Source organism: Ahaetulla prasina, chromosome 2, assembly GCF_028640845.1.
Source record: "Ahaetulla prasina isolate Xishuangbanna chromosome 2, ASM2864084v1, whole genome shotgun sequence".
Taxonomy (NCBI): Eukaryota; Metazoa; Chordata; class Lepidosauria; order Squamata; family Colubridae; genus Ahaetulla; species Ahaetulla prasina.
In genome coordinates this window covers 222,554,013-222,576,093 of record NC_080540.1, presented here as the reverse complement: position 1 = coordinate 222,576,093, position 22,081 = coordinate 222,554,013, and the positions used below count along the sequence as shown (strand labels likewise).

At 41.3% G+C, this 22,081-nt stretch overlaps 1 protein-coding gene across 1 annotated transcript; it reads right to left on the bottom strand.

Annotated features, from left to right (window-relative positions):
• Window positions 1-2,072: 2,072 nt before the first annotated feature.
• LOC131191766 (uncharacterized) lies at window positions 2,073-5,970 on the bottom strand. Its single transcript, XM_058170224.1, has 2 exons — window positions 5,044-5,970; window positions 2,073-2,547 (listed from the first exon to the last, which is right to left on the bottom strand). The coding sequence occupies exons 1-2, from the start codon at window positions 5,837-5,839 to the stop codon at window positions 2,261-2,263; spliced, it is 1,083 nt and encodes a 360-aa protein (XP_058026207.1). The 5' UTR covers window positions 5,840-5,970; the 3' UTR covers window positions 2,073-2,260.
• Between the last annotated feature and the right edge of the window lie 16,111 nt (window positions 5,971-22,081).

The window sequence follows — 22,081 nt, the reverse complement described above, 5'->3', positions numbered from 1 at the left end:
AAGCACGATTTTAAGAGGTTCCAAGGTTGTCCTTTATCACCTTTATTATTCAACCTAACTGCAGAACTGCTGTCAGTAGCACTTAAATCCAATAATCAGATTAACAGGATAAAAATGTGAGATATGACATTATCTTTTAAATCTATTTGCAGATGATATGATCTTGACATTCTCATATACTTTTTATTCAGCCTGCTATGTTAAGGAGTTAGAGGAATTGTCACAGGTGTTAGGAATATCAATTAATTTTTATAACTCACATTTGATGTTTTTTCATACATACCCCAAAACTCAAAAAAAATCCTACAATTTTAGGGATTCCAAGATCTTTAAATCTTTATAAAATTTAGGCTATTATTATTATTATTACAAATATTTTTTAAACAAAATGCAAATAAGTATGTACCAATATGGAAGGAATTAAACAAAAGTATGGAGAACTAGGCTTAAAAACATTTCAGTATTTTGGGACAAATTGCAGACTAAAAATGAAATTTTTACAGGCTTAATTTTTTATGTCAGTGTTCCCAGTAGTAATTCCAGAATATGCTTTTAGATATTGACAAAAAATAAATAATTATACTGAGATTATTTAGGCCTGAGAAACAGGGAGGGTGGGATATGCCCAATTTGTTAACATATTATCAAGCAGCACAATTTGAACATACAATACCATTTATTATAGAAAACTGATCTAAACTATAGATTCAAATTGAAGCTATGTTAGAGACAGATGAATTTATAAATCAATAGTTTTTCACCAAAAATATTTCACTAGAATAAAATAGATTGAAAATATTTTTACTAAAACAATGTGTCAAATACTCTTTTCTATTATATTAATGTAATTACATTTGTTAATTTGTTGTTAATTGCGAAGTCATGTCTGAGCCATCGCAACCCCATGGACAACATTCCTCCAGGCCTTCCTATCCTCTACCATCCTCTGGAGTCCATTTAAGCTCACGCTGACTGCTTCAGTGACTCCATCCAGCCACCTCGTTCTCTGTTGTCCCCTTCTTCTTTTGCCCTCAGTCTTTCCCAGCATTAGGGTCTTTTCCAGTGAGTCCTTCCTTCTCATTAGGTGGCCAAAGTATTTGAGTTTCATTTTCAGGATCTGGCCTTCTAAAGAGCAGTCAGGGTTGATCTCCTCTAGGACTGACCGGTTTGATCACCTTGCAGTCCAAGAGACTCGCAGGAGTCTTCTCTAGCACCATAGTTCAAAGGTCTCAATTCTTTGGCGCTCAGCCTTTCTAATGTATTCGTTAATTAAATTATATTAATAATAAGGAAATTTTGATAACAGATATTTCTCCTTTGACTCCTCTAATAACATTTATTGATCAGAATAATTGTTCTCGTTTGGAGGGTAGTGGCAGCTATGGAAAAGGCACATTTCCAAGTGACATGATCTCAAGGAACTGACCTGGAGCTGCATATCTCCCTCTGAAATAGTGGGATAGGCAAATATTCCAGGTGGTTCCATAAATAACCAGCTTCCACACTATGTAAGACTTTAAAGATGATAAACAGCACCTTGAATTACACTAGGAAATAAATTGGGAGCCAGTGCAACTTGCAGAATAAAGATGTTACATGGACAAACCTATAAGCACCCAATATTTATGAAAAGAAGGACTTTTAATGAAAAGAAGGATTAAGGGTGACATGATGGTAGTGTTCTGATATCTCAGGGGCTGCCACAAAGAAGAGGGAGTCAAGCTATTCTCCAAAGCACCTGAGGGCAGGAAAAGAAGCAATGGATGAAATTAATCAAGGAGAGAAGCAACCTAGAACTAGGAAGAAATTTCCTGACAGTTAGAAAAACAAGAAAAAGACTGGGCAACCATTTGTCCGAAATGTTGTAAGAATTTGAGCAAGGGGTTGGACTAGAAAACCTCCAAGGAAGGGCCCAACTCTTCTCTTCTCTTCTCTTCTCTTCTCTTCTCTTCTCTTCTCTTCTCTTCTCTTCTCTTCTCTTTCCTCTCCTCTCTTCCCCACTTATATTGAACCAGTTGTGTTAAGTTCGGGAAGTAACGAGGCTGGAGACCAGGGTAGTGACAACAGCTCTTTAATATAGGGTGAACCCAGCAACAGGCTGGGGGAAAAACCTCTCCTTTTATACAGTTCTGCTGGAGGCTTCGTCCAATCAGCAACGTGCTGATTTCCCGCTCAAATATTTAAAGGTACAAACATAAATACATAACACTCCTCCCCTCCCAGAAAACACTTTGCCTCTATTTACATATTTATTTACATGTTATTTTTCGACGTAGTCACGCAAATAACCTGGGCGTCTCCTAGTTCTTTCTGACCTGCGCGGTTCAGTTCTGGGTGGTGTTTTGAGCTGGTCGGAGGGACTGTTTTCTCCTCCCAGCTCTCTCTCTGAGCCAACGGGCTCTGGATTATTGGCTGACTCTTTTTCTTGGCCATCCGGCCTTGGATTACTTCTGAAACTTTCCCAGCTGTTTCCCTCGGGAACCTGATGGCGTCGCTGGAACTCTGGGACCTCAGCTAAGTCTTGCGCCTCCCCCGGGTCATTGTCAGCTGTGAATTCAAATTGGTATTGGTCATGATTTGTTTCATTTGGTTCGGTTTGATCAGTTATTCGTTTCCTTAACTGGTCTATGTGGCGCCTCCACACCCGGTTGTCTGGTAGCTCTACCACGTACGATTTTGGCCCGGTTATCTTTATTATTTGGCCTGCGAACCAACTAGGGCCGTCCCCATAGTTTCGGGCCCACACCCGGTCGCCTATGCTCATTTCCCTTGTCTTTTCTAGTTCCCCTTTGTAACCCTCTGGTGTGTAATGGGGATTCAAACGGTCAAGTGGGCACCGGAGTTTCCGACCCATTAGTAATTCGGCTGGGCTTTTTCCGGTGGCCGTGCTTGGGGTTCTGTGCTGGACGGCTAGGAAAAAGTCTATCTTTGTTTGCCAGTCACCTGGCTTGAGCCTGGACAATGCCTCCTTAGCGCTCCGGACGGAACGCTCTGCAAGGCCATTCGACGCAGGGTGGAAAGGCGCAGAGAGGGCATGTCGGATGCCCTCCTCTGCCAGGTATTCTTCAAACTGGGCTGCCGTGAATTGAGGCCCATTGTCGGACACCAGAGTGTCCGCAACCCGTGAGTTGCGAATAGGTGGCGAGGGCTGCGATTACTGCTCGGCCGTAGTGGATTTCATGAGTATGATCTCCAACCATTTAGAGAATGCATCAACAACCACTAGGAACGTTTGGCGTGGAAAGGGCCAGCAAAATCAATGTGGATTCTTGACCAGGGCCCTTGGGGTTTTCCCATTCCTGACTGGGGCCGTTGGGGTAGAGGTCTGGACTCTTGGCAAGCCTGGCATTTCCCTACCCTCTCAGCAATCTCTGCGTCCATGAGTGGCCACCACACATAGCTTCTAGCCAACCCCTTCATCCTTACGATCCCTGGGTGACCCTCGTGGAGGAGATCCAATACCTTTCCCCTTAACTTATCAGGAATTATTACACGATCACCCCATAACAGGCACCCCCCTTGAGCCGAGAGCTCATCTCGTTTTTTAACAAATTCTTTGAACCGTTCGCCCGGCGCAGCGGGCCACCCTCTCTGTACCCAACCGAGTACAGTTCTTAACACAATGTCGGTATGATGCCGAGCCACTTCCTTAGATGTGACTGGGCCAGAGTCAAAGAGTCAATAAGTAGGATGGGCGTCCCGGGTGGGGTCTTGATCGCCCTGGTAGTGGGCATCGGCTTAACGCGTCTGCATGCCCACTTCTTTTCCTGGTCGATGCTGCAGCTTGTACGAATAAGCGGCTAAGAATATAGTCCATCGGGTCAAGCGTGGCGAAAGTGCCACAGGCGTTGGGCGGTCGCCAGCCAGTATTCCTAGTAACGGTCTGTGGTCAGTCACGATTTCAAAATTCCGCCCAAAGACATATTCGTGGAATTTTTTAACCCCTGACACAATGGCTAGTGCTTCTTTGTCTAATTGGCTGTAGTTTCTCTCTGGGGAGGACATCGTTCTAGAGTAAAAAGCTATAGGGGCTTCTGTGCCATTAGGAAGTCTATGGCTGAGTACAGCCCCCACCCCATAAGGGGAGGCATCGCAAACCAACACTAGGGGTAATGAGTTGTGATATTGTATGAGCAGGCTATCACTTGAGAGCAGGTTCTTTACTGCTTCGAAAGCCCTATTTTCTGTCTTTCCCCAAGACCAAACAGTATTTTTCCCTAAGAGCCTATGCAGCGGTTCCGCAACGGTTGCTTTGTTCTTTAAAAAGACCGCATAGAAATTCACCAACCCCAGGAATGCCTGCAGCTCTGCTTTATTTTTAGGCGCTGGAGCCTTCCTAATTGCCTTGACCTTGCTCTCAGTAGGGTGAATTCCTTTCTTGTCTATCCGGTAGCCCAAGAAATCGACGGATTCGACCCCTATCTGGCATTTGTTTGCCTTGACTTTTAATCCGGCTGTCCGGAAAATCCCTAAAACCTTTCTTAAACGTTCCCCCAGTTCCTCCATGTTTTCCCCTGAAATGAGGACGTCATCAAAGTAGGGAACTACCCCTGGGAGCCCCTGCAGTAGTCGTTCCATTAGGTTTTGGAACAACCCTGGTGCCACACTGACCCCAAATTGCAATCGGGTGCACTTGAATGCCCCCCTGTGCGTTACAATTGTTTGGGCTTCGGCTGTGCGGGCGTCTACGGGCAGTTGCTGGTAGGCTTGGGCTAAGTCTAACTCCGCAAAGACTTGTCCTTGCCCCAAAGAGTGCAATAAGTGTTGCACCACGGGAACCGGGTAAGCGCTTTTCTGTAAGGCTTTGTTAAGCGTCGCCTTGTAGTCAGCGCAAATTCTAATTGACCCGTCCGACTTTATTGGGGTGACGATTGGCGTCTCCCACTTTGCGTGATCGACTGGCACCAAAATCCCCTGATTTATGAGCTTGTCCAGCTCCTTATCGATTTTGGTTTTAGGGCAAAGGGACTCTCCTCGCCTTAAGCCTAATGGGGGCTACCTGGGGGTCTAAGTTGAAGGAAATAGGGGTCCCCTTGTACTTGCCCAGGCAGTCCTTGAAGACATCTTCGAACTCGTTAAAGAGAATGTCTTTCAGGTTACAGTCACTTTTGTAGATGCCAGTCACTCCCATGCCCAGGGCACGAAACCAGTCTAGTCCCAACAGACTGGGCAGAGTTCCTTCGACGATCGTGATGGGCAGGGTCTTCTTGTATGGGCCGTACTCGACTCGGACGGAGGTGGTCCCTCGAACAGGGATGCGATTCCCCTGGTAATCGTGGACTCGTAGCCGTTGTGCTTGCAGGTGGCGCTTTGCGACGGACGGCAGCGACTTCGCCAAAGTGTCCCAGGACATGATGGTGATCGCTGATCCCGTGTCTACTTCAAGCCGGCACCGTACTCCCTCTATTTTTGGCTTAGTGAAGATCTTCTTCTCCACTTGGGTCGAGGCGCGGCCTATGACCACCGTTGTTTGGTTGGAATCCGCGCCTTTTTTGTTTGAGCCAATCGCGGGTCGCCTTGCCGATTCCGCGCTCTGATTGGCCGATTTGAATTTTCGGCGGGAAGGTTGGGCCGCTCGACAAACTTGGGCTAGGTGCCCTTTCTTCCCACACCGCCGACATATTGCGTCCTTAAACTTGCAGCGTTGGCGCTGGTGTTGACCCCCGCAGCTTCCGCACTCGTCTCGGTCCCCTTTGTCGCGTTTCTCGGTGCGGCAGACCCCTTCCTCATCTTCACCGTCGGATTCGGTCTGAACCTCCTCCTGGTGCACCGGAGTTGCCTTCGCGCTCGCCTTCTGTGGGACCGGCTTCTGCAGTGTCTCTGCCGCTTGGGAGGACATTTCATGTGCTCTGGCTTCGTCCAGAGCGTTGGCCAGCGTCAGGTTGCTCTTTGCTAGCAGCCGTCGCCGCAAACGGATGTCTTTGACCCCTCGGATGAGTTGCTCGAGGAGCACCTCGTCTAGGTCACGGTATCCGCAGTCCTTAGACGCTTTTCTTAGGGCGGCCATGTAGTCACCGATGGATTCGCCCTCCATCTGCCTTCGCTCTCCGAATTCAAACCGCCGCACGTATTTGGATGGCGTTGGTGCGTGGTTTTTAGTAAAGTCTGTAAAGTTGGCCACGACACCGACTGCAGCGTTGGCTCTGCCAGGGCTTCCGCGATATCAATGACCTCCGGACCACAATGGCTTAAGAAGTAAGCCCTTTTTCGGTTATCTGGAACTCCTTGCAGTTCGTTGGCTTCTAGAAAACTTTCGAAACGGGTCATATACGTTCCCCATTTCTCTTTAGCCGGGTCAAACGGTGCGGGCGGAGTGTAACTGGCCATCTCCGCTTTTCTGCCCTGGGTTTGCTGGGTTCGGGTCTATCATGCTTCAGCTCGGTTCTGGTTCTCCTTAGCCTCGATATCCCACCTTCGTCGCCAATGTTAAGTTCGGGAAGTAACGAGGCTGGAGACCAGGGTAGTGACAACAGCTCTTTAATATAGGGTGAACCCAGCAACAGGCTGGGGGAAAAACCTCTCCTTTTATACAGTTCTGCTGGAGGCTTCGTCCAATCAGCAACGTGCTGATTTCCCGCTCAAATATTTAAAGGTACAAACATAAATACATAACAAGTTGTAACTTCTGAGTGGTCTTCAAGGGCAGCCTCGCAAAAAAGCACCTTGCAAAAATCCAACCAGGAAGTGACTAAGATGTGAATGATTGTAAACAAAACTTCCAGTTCAGGAAAAGGCATAATTGTTGTACCAGACAACTCTGTGCAAAACCTTCCCTCCTAGTTAACAAGCAGAAATCAGGAAGATCTCCAAATTGCACGCCAACTCAGTCCAAGGAAGTGTAACTTCATCCGAAGTCAAGGATGACAAATCACCAGACCCTGGAGGGCTAAGAACTCAAAGCTACTTTGCCTTAACTGGGCTGAACCGAACTTAGTTCATTGCTATCTAGACCCTTACAGCCTCAAGCACTTGAGCAGCAAGTTAAGGATCTGTTTGAAATGTCAACGCTTTCACAGCCTTGTCTATCTTGTATGGAGAGAGGACTCCCATCCTTTGAATCTTTTAATATTTAATTTTTAAAAAAATATTTGTTCCAAATTTTTAAAATATTTAATTGTGATTGCAGTCTTACATTATTGCTTTCTGATGCCCAATTGGCTCAATTGGAAAATCTCCTGAGGGAGGAAGAGGACGAGGGAAGAAGGCATTAAGAATCCAGTTTTAATCCTAGGAAAACTGCAATGTCTAATCTGAACCTTTTAAAAACTTACATAATTGGATTTTTTACATATATGCAGAATATGCCCATACACACTGCCATCTATGTTTAATATTCCTGAGTAAGTTTTAATTGAAATTAGTTGGCATCCTGTTAAAGACACTTGCAAATAATATGGCATCAGAAAAACAAACAGGAGACGACACACCAAACTGTTAAAATGCAAAAAGAACTGATGGTTTGGTGAATAGGGCCCTAAATGTTTTAGTAACACTTAAATAACCACCAATTTAAACACAAGTTAAATTGGCAATCAAAACACCCCCAACTGTTTTGAGCTGTCATTCTATTTATATATAAAAAAAAGAGCTTCGAGGCTTGGTATTAGTCCTACTGTAAGAAATGACACACGGATGGAAGCAATGGTGCATGCTTATCCGTTTATTCTCTGAATATGTTACAAGTCAACTCAAACCAACTTTAATCATTATTTTTTATTTTAAAATATGCTTTACTGACTCTGAACACATGCACAGGAGGAGACAGGACTTCCCACTGCTTTTTTTTCCAAACTCAGATTTCATTTGCACCTTCAAGCTCACCCTTATCCATTGCCAAATTTTAATTAGTAGACCTTCTTCAGTTTTTTTATTCAGATTTTATTTTTATTTTTTGGAAACATACAATAATATTGACATTCCTTTAGCTTAAAAAGCAAACCCATGATTCCGGGACAAAAGATCAGAGGAAAAGTTTTTGGTCTTGCTATAAATCTTTTTTTGGTGAGATTTTAAGGCATTTTTTTTGGGGGGGAGGGGCTTTCCTTCTGCCCCTTCTCCAGAAAAGAATGTGAACAGATCTTCTTTGCAGACGTCTCTATTTCATATCTATGGAAGTTCTTAAACAAAAGGGCTCCCTTTTCTCAGTTTTCAATCTCTTTTCAATTAATAGAATAGAATAGAATAGAATTTTTATTGGCCAAGTGTGATTGGACACACCAGGAATTTGTTTTGGTGCATATGCTCTCAGTGTACATAAAAGAAAAGATACCTTCATCAAGGTACAACATTTACAACACAATTGATGGTCAATATATCAATATAAATCATAAGGATTGCCAGCAACAAGTTATAGTCATACAGTCATAAATGGAAAGAGATTGGTAATGGGAACTATGAGAAGATTAATAGTAGTGCAGATTCAGTAAATAGTTTGACAGTGTTGATGGAATTATTTGTTTAGCAGAGTGATGGCCTTCGGGAAAAAACTGTTCTTGTGTCTAGTTGTTCTGGTGTGCAGTGCTCTATAGCGTCGTTTTGAGGGTAGGAGTTGAAACAGTTTATGTCCAGGATGCGAGGGGTCTGTAAATATTTTCACGGCCCTCTTTTTGATTCATGCAGTATACAGGTCCTCAATGGAAGGCAGGTTGGTAGCAATTATTTTTTCTGCAGTTCTAATTATCCTCTGAAGTCTGTGTTTTTCTTGTTGGGTTGCAGAACCGAACCAGACAGTTATAGAGGTGCAAATGATAAATAAAATTGAAATTATAAAAATTGAATAAAATTCAATTACTAATAAAATTGAAATTATAATATAAGGTAATTAATACTTGGCCAGAATGTTTTGAAAGGTGGAAAACTTCTTATTATCCACTTACTCCATATCATGCATAATTTTATAGATTTCAATCATCTCCTCCTTTGGCTACCTTTTTGCCAAGCTAAAATGTCCCACACATTCTTTTTCTCTTATAGAAAGTATTTGAACCCCTGATCCTTATGATTACCCTCTTCTGCATTTTTTAAAGCTATACAGGTAGTCCTCAACTTACAACCACAATTGAGCCCAAAACTGATGTTGTGAAGTGAGTTTTACCCCATTTTATGACCTTTCTTGCCATAGTTGTTAAATGAATCACTGCAGTCGATAAATTGGCAACACAGTTGTTAAATTTAATCTGACTTCCCCATTGATTTTGCTTGTCAGAAGATTGCAAAAGGTGATCACATGTCCCTTGGACACTGCAACGGTCCTAAGCATGAACCAGATGCCAAGCGTTTTGAATTTTTGATCATGGGGGTGCTACAAAGGTTGTAAGTGTGAAAAATGGTCATAAGTCATTTTTTTCAGTGCCGTTATAACTTCGAAAGGTCACTAAATGAACCGTTGTAAGTGGAGGACTACCTATATTATAGATAGTCCTCAACTTAAAGCAACTGGGGATGAAAATTTCCATAGCTAAGCAAGGCAATTGTTAAGTGAATCGCACAATTTTACGACTTTTGCCACAGCTGTTAAGGGAATCAGATAGTCATTAAGCAAATCTGGCTTCCCCCCTTGACTTTGCTTGTCGGAGGCCAGCTGGGAAAGTCACAGATGGCAATTATATGACCCTGGGAAGCTGCAACCAGCATGAATACACGCTAGTTGCCAAGTGCCAAATTTTGATCATGTGACTGTGGGGATGATGCAACAGTCATAAGTGCAAAGACCCTGTCATGTCTTTTTTTTTTTCATTTCCATTGTGACTTTGAATGACTGCTAAACGACTAGTTCCCAAGTCACGGATTACCTCTATATCAGTGATGGCTAACCTTTTCCTGACTGAGTGCCCAAAGCGCATGTGCGCACCGAGGCCCCGCACATGCCCCACACACCCCCACCCATGCGCAGCAGAGTCCTGAAGACCAGCTGGCTGGCGGGAGGCATGCGCGCATGCACGGTGGAGCTGAGCTGGGCCGACGGCTCACCTGCCTGCAGAGAGGACGCTGGGTGCCACAGGTTTGCCATCACGGCTTTATCCATTTTTCCAGTGCAGTGACGAAACTGTAATTGTATTCCAAATGTTTACCTACCACATATTTGTATAACAGTATTGCAACTGTGACATTTTTATATTTAGTCCTTTTCTTAATGATCCCTAGCATGGAATTTCCCTTTTTCAAAGCTGTCAAAAACCGACACACCAACTTCATTGAGTTAACAACCAAGACTTTCAAGAAGTTTTAGATTAAAAACCTCCTAAAAGTTACCAATACAGTATTCCCTGTTATGGAATTCGTACTGATTGTCCTTCAGCAAAACCTGTTCCTTTCTGTGGGTAGATTTATATTCTTTGATTACCATTTTTATTTATTTGCCTGAAACAGATGTTAAGCTGATTTGCCCTCTTTCCCAAACAGCTCCTGGGTTACTTTAAAAAAACCAAACTAGGTATACTACTAGTCTTCAGGCATGTGGAAATGACAAGTTACATATTTTCCTAGGAACTCAGTAATTTTTTATTTGAATTAAGATCTCTTGGGTGAATGTCATCAGGTCTCCGAGATTTGTCACAGAGTAGTCTCATGATGTCTTAAAATATATTCTCATTGTCTCAATTTACTTTGTTGTTGTTGTTGTTAGTTGCAAAGTCGTGTCCAACCTACTGCGACCCCATGGATAACATTTCTTCAGGCCTTTCTATCCTCTACCATCCTCTGGAGTCCTTTTACGCTCACGCCTACTGCTTTAGTGACTCCATCCAGCCACCTCGTTCTCTGTCGTCCCCTTCTTCTTTTGCCCTCAGTCTTTCCAAGCATTAGGCTCTTCTCCAGTGAGTCCTTCCTTCTCATTAGGTGGCCAAAGTATTTCATTTTCATCTTTAGGATCTGGCCTTCTAAAGAGCAGTCAGGGTTGATCTCCTCTAGGACTGACTTGTTTGTTTGCCTTCAGTCCAAGGGATTCACAGGCATCTTCTCTAACACCAGAGTTCAAAGGCCTCAATTCTTTGGCGCTCAGCCATTCTTATGGTCCAACTTTCACAGCCATAAATTGCAACTGGAAAAACCATCGCCTTGACTATATGCACTTTTGTTGGCTTTTACTTTTCTACAATTTACTTTAAATGTTCCAATTTCCTTCTTAAGAAAGGTAATAAAAGTTTGGGCATCCACTGTTAAAAAAAAATTGTTTTAAGGAAAGACACAAACTATTCCTTCTTTTTTCCCACAGTCTCCCTATCTTAGTGGCTTCATGATTTTCCTTCCTTTGCTGTTTAATGGCCCAAGTGAGAATGTTCTGCTTCAAAAGTATTTAAACAACTTTGTATTGCCTTTTTTATATATTTTTACCATGGCTTCCACATTATTTAAAACAATTCTTTATTACCATTATCATTCATTTTGCCACCTTAGTATCATTTTGTTTTGTATTTTTTTGTTAGGTTTTCCATTTCCTGAAGGAAACCTTAAATGTTGACAGCTTCCTGGACCCTGCTAGGAAAGCCACCCTGAGTGTCTTCCTGGATTTGGAAAACACTAGACAACTTGTGACCTTCTGGGTCATCCTTTCGGATATATTTCCTTAGCTAAACAGAGAATCCTGGTCCAAAATCCTTGCCGGGCTCCCATCATCAGCTGCGGTCATGAGAACCCCACAGACGTTTTTCCCTCCAAGTTTCCCAGGTTTCTTCACTAAGTTGTGGGAAAACTTCAGGGAAACTTGTAAATGAGGATCGCATGACTGCAGCAGCATGTTGACGGCGCTACACCACAGCAGCATTGAAGTGGCAAGAACTTCCCAAAATTTCATTCCTACGAGAATAATAGGTCCTGGTATTCTATAAGATAGTCCATTTGAAGGAACAGTGATTGGAAAAATGTTGTCCTACAAGGCACAGTTTTGCCCAGTTAAAAGTAATAGGCAGGGGAGTTTTAGAAGTATATAGATTCTAGATGGCCCATAATTATTGTGATTTGAAATAACCTCCAGGCAGTCAGTATGAAAAGACCTGGCCCTCTTTTCTTCTCAGTCTCTTTCTCACTAGTCTGCTATTATTATTATTTTTAAATTCTCCTTTGGGAATTAAATGCGATTGGTTGGATTCTGTTTAGCAGGTTTGCCTTTATAGGTTTGTTAAATTTAACAACAGGGACATCTTGCACCAAATCATGACCGTTACTTAGAATTAGGTTTTCCCTCCCCTCTGATTGGTTCCAGGACCAAGTGTTAGGCACAACAAGTTATCTCCAATTTTAGTTTCTTTGGCTTGGCATGAACATAATTGCACTTATGTGCAATTATCCACTTTGTCTACAAGCGGATAAAAGACTTCCATAATTACAAGAGCTTCTTCTTGTCATGCTTCCCTAAATTCTTTCAACATCACGGGACTGTCCTAATATTTTGATCAGTGGGCAATAGTACGTTCTTAGAGCTAAATTACACTCATCACAAGATATTGCTAGTTATAGCGGTTCTATATAGAGGTCTAGTCTTCTGACATGTTAGAATTTGACTTCCCCCAACCCATCAATAAAAGAGAAACCCCTCCATCAGTGGATCCTTTCCTAGTTTTTCTATAAAGTTTGTATCTAGGAATTAGCATATTCTTCTGATTCATTTCACCAGGCTTCCATTAGACTCATTATATCTATCTTCTCATTGACAAATACTATAATTTCCCCATCTTGACATAGAGGTTTCCTGTACTGCATAGATAGATAGATAGATAGATAGATAGATAGATAGATAGATAGATAGATAGATAGATAGATAGATAGATAGATAGATATAGATATAGATATAGATATAGATATAGATATAGATATAGATATAGATATAGATATAGATATCTACACATCTTACCTTTTTGAACTGCTGGCTTGGGCATTTTTTATGGCCTTCTTGTCTTCTGATTGATATTTCTTTTTCCAACGTTGGTCCCATAGGTAAAGGTAAAGGTTCCCCTCGCACATATGTGCTAGTTGTTCCCGACTCTAGGGGACGGTGCTCATCTCCGTTTCAAAGCTGAAGAGCCAGCGCTGTCCGAAGACTTCTCCGTGGTCATGTGGCCAGCATGACTAGACATCAAAGGCGCACGGAACGCTGTTACCTTCCCACCAAAGGTGGTCCCTGTCTTTCTACTTGCATTTTTACGTGCTTTCGAACTGCTAGGTTGGCAGAAGCTGGGATGGGTAACAGGAGCTCACCTTGTTACATACCACTAGGGATTTGAACCGCTGAACTGTCGACCTTTCGATCGACAAGCTCAGCATTTTAGCCACTGAGCCAACGTATCCTTTGGTCCCCTACATTATACTATTTCCTGAAAAGTCTACACAACCGGGCTAGGTGGCTCAGTGGCTAAGACAGTGAGCTTGTCGATCAGAAAGGTTGGCAGTTCAGCGGTTCGAATCCCTAATATAGGTCTCCTGCTTGAGCAAGGGGTTGGACTAGATGACCTCCAAGGTCCCTTCCAACTCTGTTACTGTTAAAAACAACCTCTTCAGAGCTGTGTTCTGTTTAGAACCTGTGAGTTTTTCTCAGGACCGGTTAAAAAAGTATTTTGCCGCTTTTTGATTTTATGCACCAGCAGTCTGGTTCGACTACAGTTCAAGTGGAGCCCATCTCTCTTTTATAATCAGCTGTACCAAAATGTTGTCCAGTACTCTAAAATGCCTAGATCTATCTGATACGACAGTCTTATTCATGTGTTAAGACCCCTCTGCTCTACCTGTCCAGATGGCCAACCCCATCTGCTACTGTACTTAGATGGAGCATGATGTGTGCAACCTTTGCATCATTTACATATCCATCACAAACACATCTGCTTCTAATGACCGAATCACCCACAGAGAGAAAACCTCTCTCTCAAAGGATGCACAGTACAAAGGGAAATGAATTCATTACAAAAGGATTGGGTCCATCCTACAAGAACATCTCTCTTACCCTCAATGTGATGCCTTCCTTCCCCAAAATTTTCATTTTCCCAGATAGCAAAGGAAAGATCATGTGGGGATGCAATGCAGATATTACATAGTAGAAAGTCCTTGCTAAGTTTCTTTTTGGTTGTTTGAACATCTCCAGAAATTAACCTTCTTTCTGAAAACTGTGGAGGGGGGGGAGGGAGGAAGAGAGGGAGAGAGAGGGAGGGAGGGAGGGAAAGAGAGAGAAAGAGAGAGAGAGAGAGGCATATTTGACATTATGCAATAAACTAAAAGCACACCGACTTTCTCTTTTTATGTTTATTTTTTATAACATTATATTCTTGTATGGACCAATCTGACCTAAAAACTCTGTAGAGCTATCCTACAGAATTTGGTTTCCCTACGTGTCTTCACTAAGTAGCTAAATTCACCTTGAGATATCTCTAGATATAGGTGATAAGTGTGCTCTTCACCAGTTTTTCCTCTCCTATTCACTTCTGTTTTTTTAAAAAAAGATCCCTTGATTCTGTTTATTGACTCTGGTCATAAACTTCCAACTGCCTCTTTTCTCCTCTGCTTCTTGGCATAATTGAAAACTACAACTAATCCACAGAATAGCACATAATTCTTAACATAAGCACATAGGACACCAAGAAAGACGGGGTTTCATTTCACGATTCAGTTACAATTTAAAGCACTTACTTAATTTTGTAAAGTCCCAGTATACTTTAGAACAGAGTTTCCTACCTCTACTCTTTTATGAACTATTTTGTCGCTAAGAACCAAATTAAATGTCACATATATCGTTACGAAGTTTGCCTTTGCATGGTTCCTGTTTTGCTTGGCACGAAGGAGGGAATCTAGCTATACTATGACCATGGGATAGGAGAAGGAAGTAAAAACGTCTTTCTCCTTAAAGGTAAAGGTGAAGGTTCCCCTCGCACATATGTGCTAGTCATTCCCGACTCTAGGGGGCGGTGCTCATCTCTGTTTCTGCATGCACAGAAGCATCGCGTGCAAGCATGCACGCAAGCGAATTAGTAGCAAATGAAATTGAAACCCACTACTGCAAAGGTGGTCCCTATTTTTCTACTTGCATTTTTTATGTGCTTTCGAATTGCTAGGTTGGCAGAAGCTGGGACAAGTAACGGGAGCTCACCCCATTAAGCAGCACTAGGGATTCAAACCGCTGAACTGCCGACTTTTTGATCGATAAGCTCAGCATCTTAGGCAATGAGCCACCATGTCCCTATTCTCCCTACCAAAGTACAATTCAAGCTCCCCCTCCCCCAGCAACTGCCCAAATGTATAAAGTGTGTGTGTGTGTGTGTCCCAAAACCAAGAATGACAGGTTGCAGTTCTTCCAAGCTGAATTCTTTATTGTTTCAAACCTATAGACAAAATCTTGCCAGACTTTGGATTCTTATTATCTGCATCTACCACATACTATGTCAACTAATAGGGAGGAGCTGTCTTCATCCTCTTTCTCTCACACACGATATTTGGCCTGAGGTAAATATTAGTCCTTTGGAATGCACCCCTCCCTCCTGGGGAACCCCCCCCTCCTTGCTACATTCTATCACAACACGCACACGTATCTTTTATTAAGAATGTTGATTATAATTGTTGAGTCCTTGGAGATACGACACCAGCTCCAGTCTTGCCAACAGCAAGTAGCTGCTGATTGGCTAAGACGCGAGCCGAATAGAAAGCGGGAAACCTGAGGCGCTGTTATTGGAGCAGCCATCTGACAGCCGGGTATATAAGAGCTGTCAGATGGCTTGCTCGTTGTTGTTGCCTACCTAGATGTAGTTCTCATTTTAGCGCCTGTTGCGCTATTGAATAAAGCCTGTTGATTGTAGTCTGTCTGGCCTCAGTTTGTACCCACCAGCTTCACATTACAACAATAATAGTCAAATATAATAGAAACAGAAAAAATAATAATACAAACTAAACTTAAAGAAAAAAAATAGGCAAGAGTAAAAAAAGTGCACGGAAAAAGAAGAAAGAAAAGAAAGAGAGAAAGAGAGAAGTAAGAACAACTAGAAAAGAAAATGATAGGATTGTCCAACTTTCATCACAACAAAGATAAACAAATTTAGTGATTCACAATTCCCTATTTAATTTCCTTTGGGACTCCTAATCTCTGGGCTAATTAATGATCAGCAAATGTATAAAGGTAAAGATAAAGGTACCCCTCGCACATATGTGCTAGTTGTTCCTGTCTCTAGGGGGCGGTGCTCATCTCCGTTTCAAAGCCGAAGAGCCAGCGCTGTCCGAAGACGTCTCCGTGGTCATGTGGCCGGCATGACTTAATGCCAAAGGCGCAGGGAACGCTGTTACCTTCGCACCAAAGGTGGTCCCTATTTTTTCTACTTGCATTTTTACGTGCTTTCAAAACTGCTAGGTTGGCAGAAGCTGGGACAAGTAACGGGAGCTCACCCCTTTACATGGCAGCACTAGGGATTCGAACCGCTGAGCTGCCGACCTTTCGATCGACAAGCTCAACGTCCTAGCCCCTGAGCCACCACATCCCTTCAGCAAATGTAAATTACTTCTTTCAAGTAATGGCCTGTGAATGAGGATAGTCCAACATCACCAGTAAGAGCAAAAACTGCTAGAAACGGGAATGAGCAAACTGTAGCAATAGCTGCAAGCATCACTGCTGCAGAATTTGGATATCTTTGAAGACTAGCGTGAAGATTAGCCGTTGTTTGAATGGAGTGGTTTCCCTGGTGAATTTAACTCACTTGTAAAACCCTGCATAAGGTTTTCTTTTCTTTCATGTTCAGTTACCACAACCCTTATCAAAACTCTATCCAGTTTTCACTTTCCTTGTTTCTTTTTGTATCCTCTTCTCGCCTTTTTTATTTGCTCCCCCCCCAACACACAATTTCTGCTAGAAGGAAAGAGGAGATGGTAACAGAGTTGGACAGGACCTTGGAGGTCATCTAGTCCAACCCACTGCTCACGCAGGAGACCTATACTAGGGATTCGAACCACCGAACTGCCATCTTTCTGAGTGTATCTCACTTTGTCAGAGTGGTTTGTATAACGGAGAATAGTTACATTTAATCAGTTATTAGTTCAATAAATACCATTTTTTATCTTGACCCTACCATTTTTGGCCAGGGACTTCCCCAGATATATAATCAGGTATGTTAGTTAGACATAGTTTAATTGGGGGCCAAGGGGAATAGTGAAGTAGCTATCAAGAGTTGGTTTTAACTGTAATTGACAATTCTTGGTTGACAAAGTGGGAAAGACTGCCAATCAAAGGATTTTTGTTTAGATTTGTAATAAACTTTCTTTAGAGAAATCATCTTAATTTCATGGCTGTTTGCTTTTTGGTACACACACAATATCTAGTTTAGCCTTGGAATCATTAAAGGCAGTCTGGTTAAGCTAAGGTGAACATGCATTTACCTTTGTGACATGTTGTTAGTGATTATGAGCAGAGTGGCTTAAGTTTTGGAATTTTATGTTAAGCGATCTCACCAGTGGCCATCTTGATTTGGTTTAATAAATAGATCAACACATTTAGGCAGACTTTTAGTTTCCCTTTTCTATTTTCCCATTCCTACTTCATGGGAATTCTTGGATTTTTTACCAATGCATTTAGAGTTCCAGTTCTCCAGACATCAAATTCCTCCTTATGCTTTGTATCAGAGATGGGGGGAAAAATCATAGCCTTCCCATATTATTGTTCTCATGTTTCCATGAATTTTTTTAAAATTTGGTGCAAATATACAGATACAGCATTCTACAAAATAAACATAAATATGTACTATCACGTTTAGCTACAGTATCTAGCTCCACTGCCTTCATTTTCAAAGCTATAGAATAGAATAGAATTTTTAGAATAGAATTTTTTATTGGCCAAGTGTGATTGGACACACAAGGAATTTGTCTTGGTGCATATGCTCTCAGTGTACATAAAAGAAAAGATATCTTCATCAAGGTACAACACTTACAACACTTAATGATAGTCATAGGGTACAAATTTAACACTTAATGATACAACATTTAATGATAGTCATAGGCTACAATTAAGCAACCAGGAAGCAATATCAGTATAAACCGTAAGGATACAAGCAACAAAGTTACAGTCATAAGTGGAAGGAGATGGTTGATGGGAATGATGAGAAGATTAATAGTAGTGCAGATTTAGTAAATAGTTTGACAGTGTTGAGGGAATTATTTGTTTAGCAGAGTGATGGTATTCGGGAAGAAACTGTTCTTGTGTCTAGTTGTTCTGTATGCAGTGCTCTACAGCGTCGTTTTGAGGGTAGGAGTTGAAACAGTTTATGTCCAAGATGTGAGGGGTCTGTAAATATTTTCACGGCCCTCTTCTTGATTCGTGCAGTATACAGGTCCTCAGTGGAAGGCAGGTTGGTAGCAATTATTTTTTCTGTAGTTCTAATTATCCTCTGAAGTCTGTGTCTTTCTTGTTGGGTTGCAGAACCAAACCAGACAGTTATAGAGGTGCAAATGACAGACTCAATAATTCCTCTGTAGAACTGGATCAGCAGCTCCTTGGGCAGTTTGAGCTTCCTGAGTTGGCGCAGAAAGAACATTCTTTGTTGTCCTTTTCTGAGGAAAACATATGCAGACAATATTCAGAAAACATGACATTCAACTACAGGTTGCCCTCCACTTGCAACCCCAATTGAGCCCAAAATTTCTGGTCCTAAGGGAGACATTTGTTAAGTAAATTTTGCCCTGTTTTACCATCTTTTTTGATACAGCTGTTAAGTGAATCATGCAGTTATTAAATTAGTATCATGGTTATTAAGTGAATCTGGCTTTCTCATTGATTTTGCTTGTCAGAAGGTTACAAAAGGTGATCACGTGATCCCCAAGACACTGCAATTATCATAAATATGAACAACTTGTCAAGCATCAGAATTTTGATCATCATGGGGCTGGTACAACAGTCACAAGTGTGAAAAATGATCATTTAGTGTCACTGTAACTTTGAGAAATTGCTGAATTAACAGTTGTAAGTCGAGGACTACCTCTTAACATGAAATGCATGTTAACAGGAAAATGAAATGCATGTTAAGAGGGATTGCAATCCATTAAGATTTCCCCACAGTAGTATTTTTCTGGATGGTTTTTCCAGAAGCTTACAACCCAGGCTTAATTCATGTTTGATAGAAAGTTTGATAGTTAAAAATGAGTCTCTTGACTTGATTTTTCACTCCTTGGGATCTTATCTCTTTGCTGTTTTCTTGGCAAAAATAAGATGTGACTTGTCATTGACTTCTCTTGACAGTTGATGGGTTTTTGCTCATTGAGCCTCTGGTGGTTCAACAGGCTAATGCAGCCTGTTATTAACAGCAACTGCTTGCAATATTGCAGGTTCAAGTCCCACCAGGCCCAAGGTTGACTCAGCCTTCCATCCTTTATAAGGTAGGTAAAATGAGGACCCAGATTGTTGGGGGGCAATAAGTTGACTTTGTATATAGTATAGAAAATGGATGAAGACTATTGCCTGACATAGTGTAAGCCGCCCTGAGTCTTTGGACTCCACTGTGCTTTTTCAAGATAAAAAAGATCAAGCTACATCCGGTCACGTACTATGTCATAAAGCTTCAGTAGAGATGCATTTACCTTTGCAGTTATATCAGGTTGTAAATACATTGATGGAATTCTGATAGTTCTAGCAACCATTTTTTTAAAATAAAATATTAATTTTCTATTTTTAAACAGTGAAAATTTGCTGTTTAAAAACGATAATCAGAAACTAGTTTTATTCAACATCATTCTTTTAGGTTAGCAAATATCTACTGGAATTTTACTAGAAACTAATTTGCCACTTAATTTTCCAAATAAAGATTATTTTCCATTGATAACTATGCATTTGTTATTACCTTGGCCTATGTTTTGATGTATAACTTCACTTTACTGCTTCTTGTTAAGAGTTTTTAAATAATATCTCACAACTTCAGAAAAACAAATCATGACAGTTGATCTGTGCTTTGATCACCAAATTAACACAATTGCAATGAACTTTTTTCTTCCACTCAATCCAGAGTGAAACAGCCAAGACGTTGCTATCATGGGTGTTCTGGTTTCTGTATTTCCTTCCCACAGCTGTGTTTTTACTGCAATATACAAGGTTTTAGGAAAGTGTAGAATGACATGCCACATAATAACATTATTGTAAAAGGAAGAAAATCTCCGCTTACATTCGCTAAAAGTAACATTTTAGTTACAGATGTAGACAGGACTAAATTATATGCTGTGCCAAATGTATGATTTATAGGGTTGTTTGTTTGTCTAGTCAATCTTTTAAGACAAAAAGGAAAAAAAATGAACCTTTGAGGCTACATGGTCAACAGAAAGTCTTCAGAATGGCTGGCATTCTTCATATCATGATCATCAATGCGAGCTCAAGAGAATATGGCAGCCCAGGACACATCGACAAATCTTCACATTAACACACATTCCCACCAATGTGAAGATTTGCATGTTTTTAACCTTTGTTTTTGAATGGATGAATAGCATTTGTGGCTGTTACACTTCCATGCCACTTTTCACCCAGTCCTGATGATCATAGTTTATATCCTCCTTTAAAAATCATAGTGTCCACCCTCAGGTCATCAGCCCTAGGGTCGGTTTACTCTGCCACAGAATACTGTGCCTCTCTATGGCTTAACAGCCGCCATACTAGTAAATTAGACACCGGACTCAACGATACTATGAGGATTATAAGGATTGCGAAACCCCTGAATGGCACTATCCTGTAATTGTGGAATGCTGCAATAGTCATAAATGTGAGGATTTGTCACAAAGCCTTTTGTTTATACCATTGTAATTTCAAGTCGTCTGCTGTTAAATGAGACAGTTGGCAAGCCAGGACTATCTGTATGGGACTGAAAAAAGCTGAACAGAAAGATCGAAGAACTGAAATGTTGTGGGGACAAAACTATATTTTTTAAATAGAGAAAGTGAATAAAAATGCAGATCTGAAGAAAGTCACCTTTTTTATTCAAAATGGACAGAAAATAACTACCTACACATTTCTTTTATTTATTTGTTTGTTTGTTAAATTTGTTTGCTGCCTATCTCCCCATGGAGCTATGCTAGATGACTATATATATTTATTATGTATATTTATATTAAGTATTTGATTTGGTTTCCTATTGTATTCAGTTCCTATTGTATAAATATAAAATACTGAGAGTAATCTTTACAGCAAGCTGTGTAAATAATACCCCCCAAAAAAATAGACTCTATTCTAATCTTCATGAAGTTTTGTATCATTTTTCCAATAATCCTTGACCTTTGTTCAGGCTACAGGGCTAAAATAAGAAAGCTGAAGGCACTGCAGAACTACTTCCTTGCTTTATCTTCCGATCACATGCAACAAACTTCTGCAGACCTGATAATCTCATTCACCACAATGCTATCCTTCCTAACCTAAATATTTTGAATCGGATGTCCCAGTGGCTCCAGCTGGAAAGAATGCAATCCTATACAACGCTGAATGTTGTCTGTTAAACAACAGTAACACTTTTTCCACAAGCATTTCAGACTTGTTAACTATTACCCTTGGAAGCAATTTTCAGCTAGAGAAGCTTATTTTACAACATTCTCCCCTGACCTTAAGCAGCGGCAAAGTGCTTAGTGGGAAGAAAATCAGTAGTGACTTTCTATTTTTTCTGCATTTCCTTTCTGCAGCTATTTTTGATTGCATACCTGCACAACTGTACAGCTGTGAATAATCACACAATCATTATTTGTAACTCTGCCTTGATGCCCAGCTGCCAAATTGTGCTAGCCGTTAAAACAAAGCAAAACGAAACTAACAACCTGACACAGCCATACAATGGCATGGAAAAGAAGCTAAAACAATGAACTCATTAAGCATTACCAGAAGTTTGACTAGAAGAAAGCTAACTTTGAAAAGCAACTGCATCAGCATTGGTGAGTTCTGGCACGACTGTGCTGTAAATGCAAAAAAATAAGGCATGTACAAGTAGTCCTCAATTTACAACAGTTCATTTAATGGCTGTTTGAAGTTGCAAAAGCAACTTTTGAAAAAAGTGACTTATGTACGGTTTTCACATTTACAACCGTTGCAGCATCCCTGTGGTCACACGATCAGAATTGAGACACTTGGCAACTGACTCGTATTTACGACAGTTGCAGTGTGCCAGGTTCA

What these genes read in the sequence shown, in the direction of transcription:
- LOC131191766 (XM_058170224.1), bottom strand. Translation starts at nt 5,839, where the DNA reads ATGTCCTCCCAAGCGGCAGAGACACTGCAGAAGCCGGTCCCACAGAAG. An exon ending in TGTCTTCAAGGACTGCCTGG is followed by an intron (nt 2,548 to 5,043) that starts GCAAGTACAAGG and finishes TTGAATTCACAG; the next exon opens with CTGACAATGACCCGGGGGAG.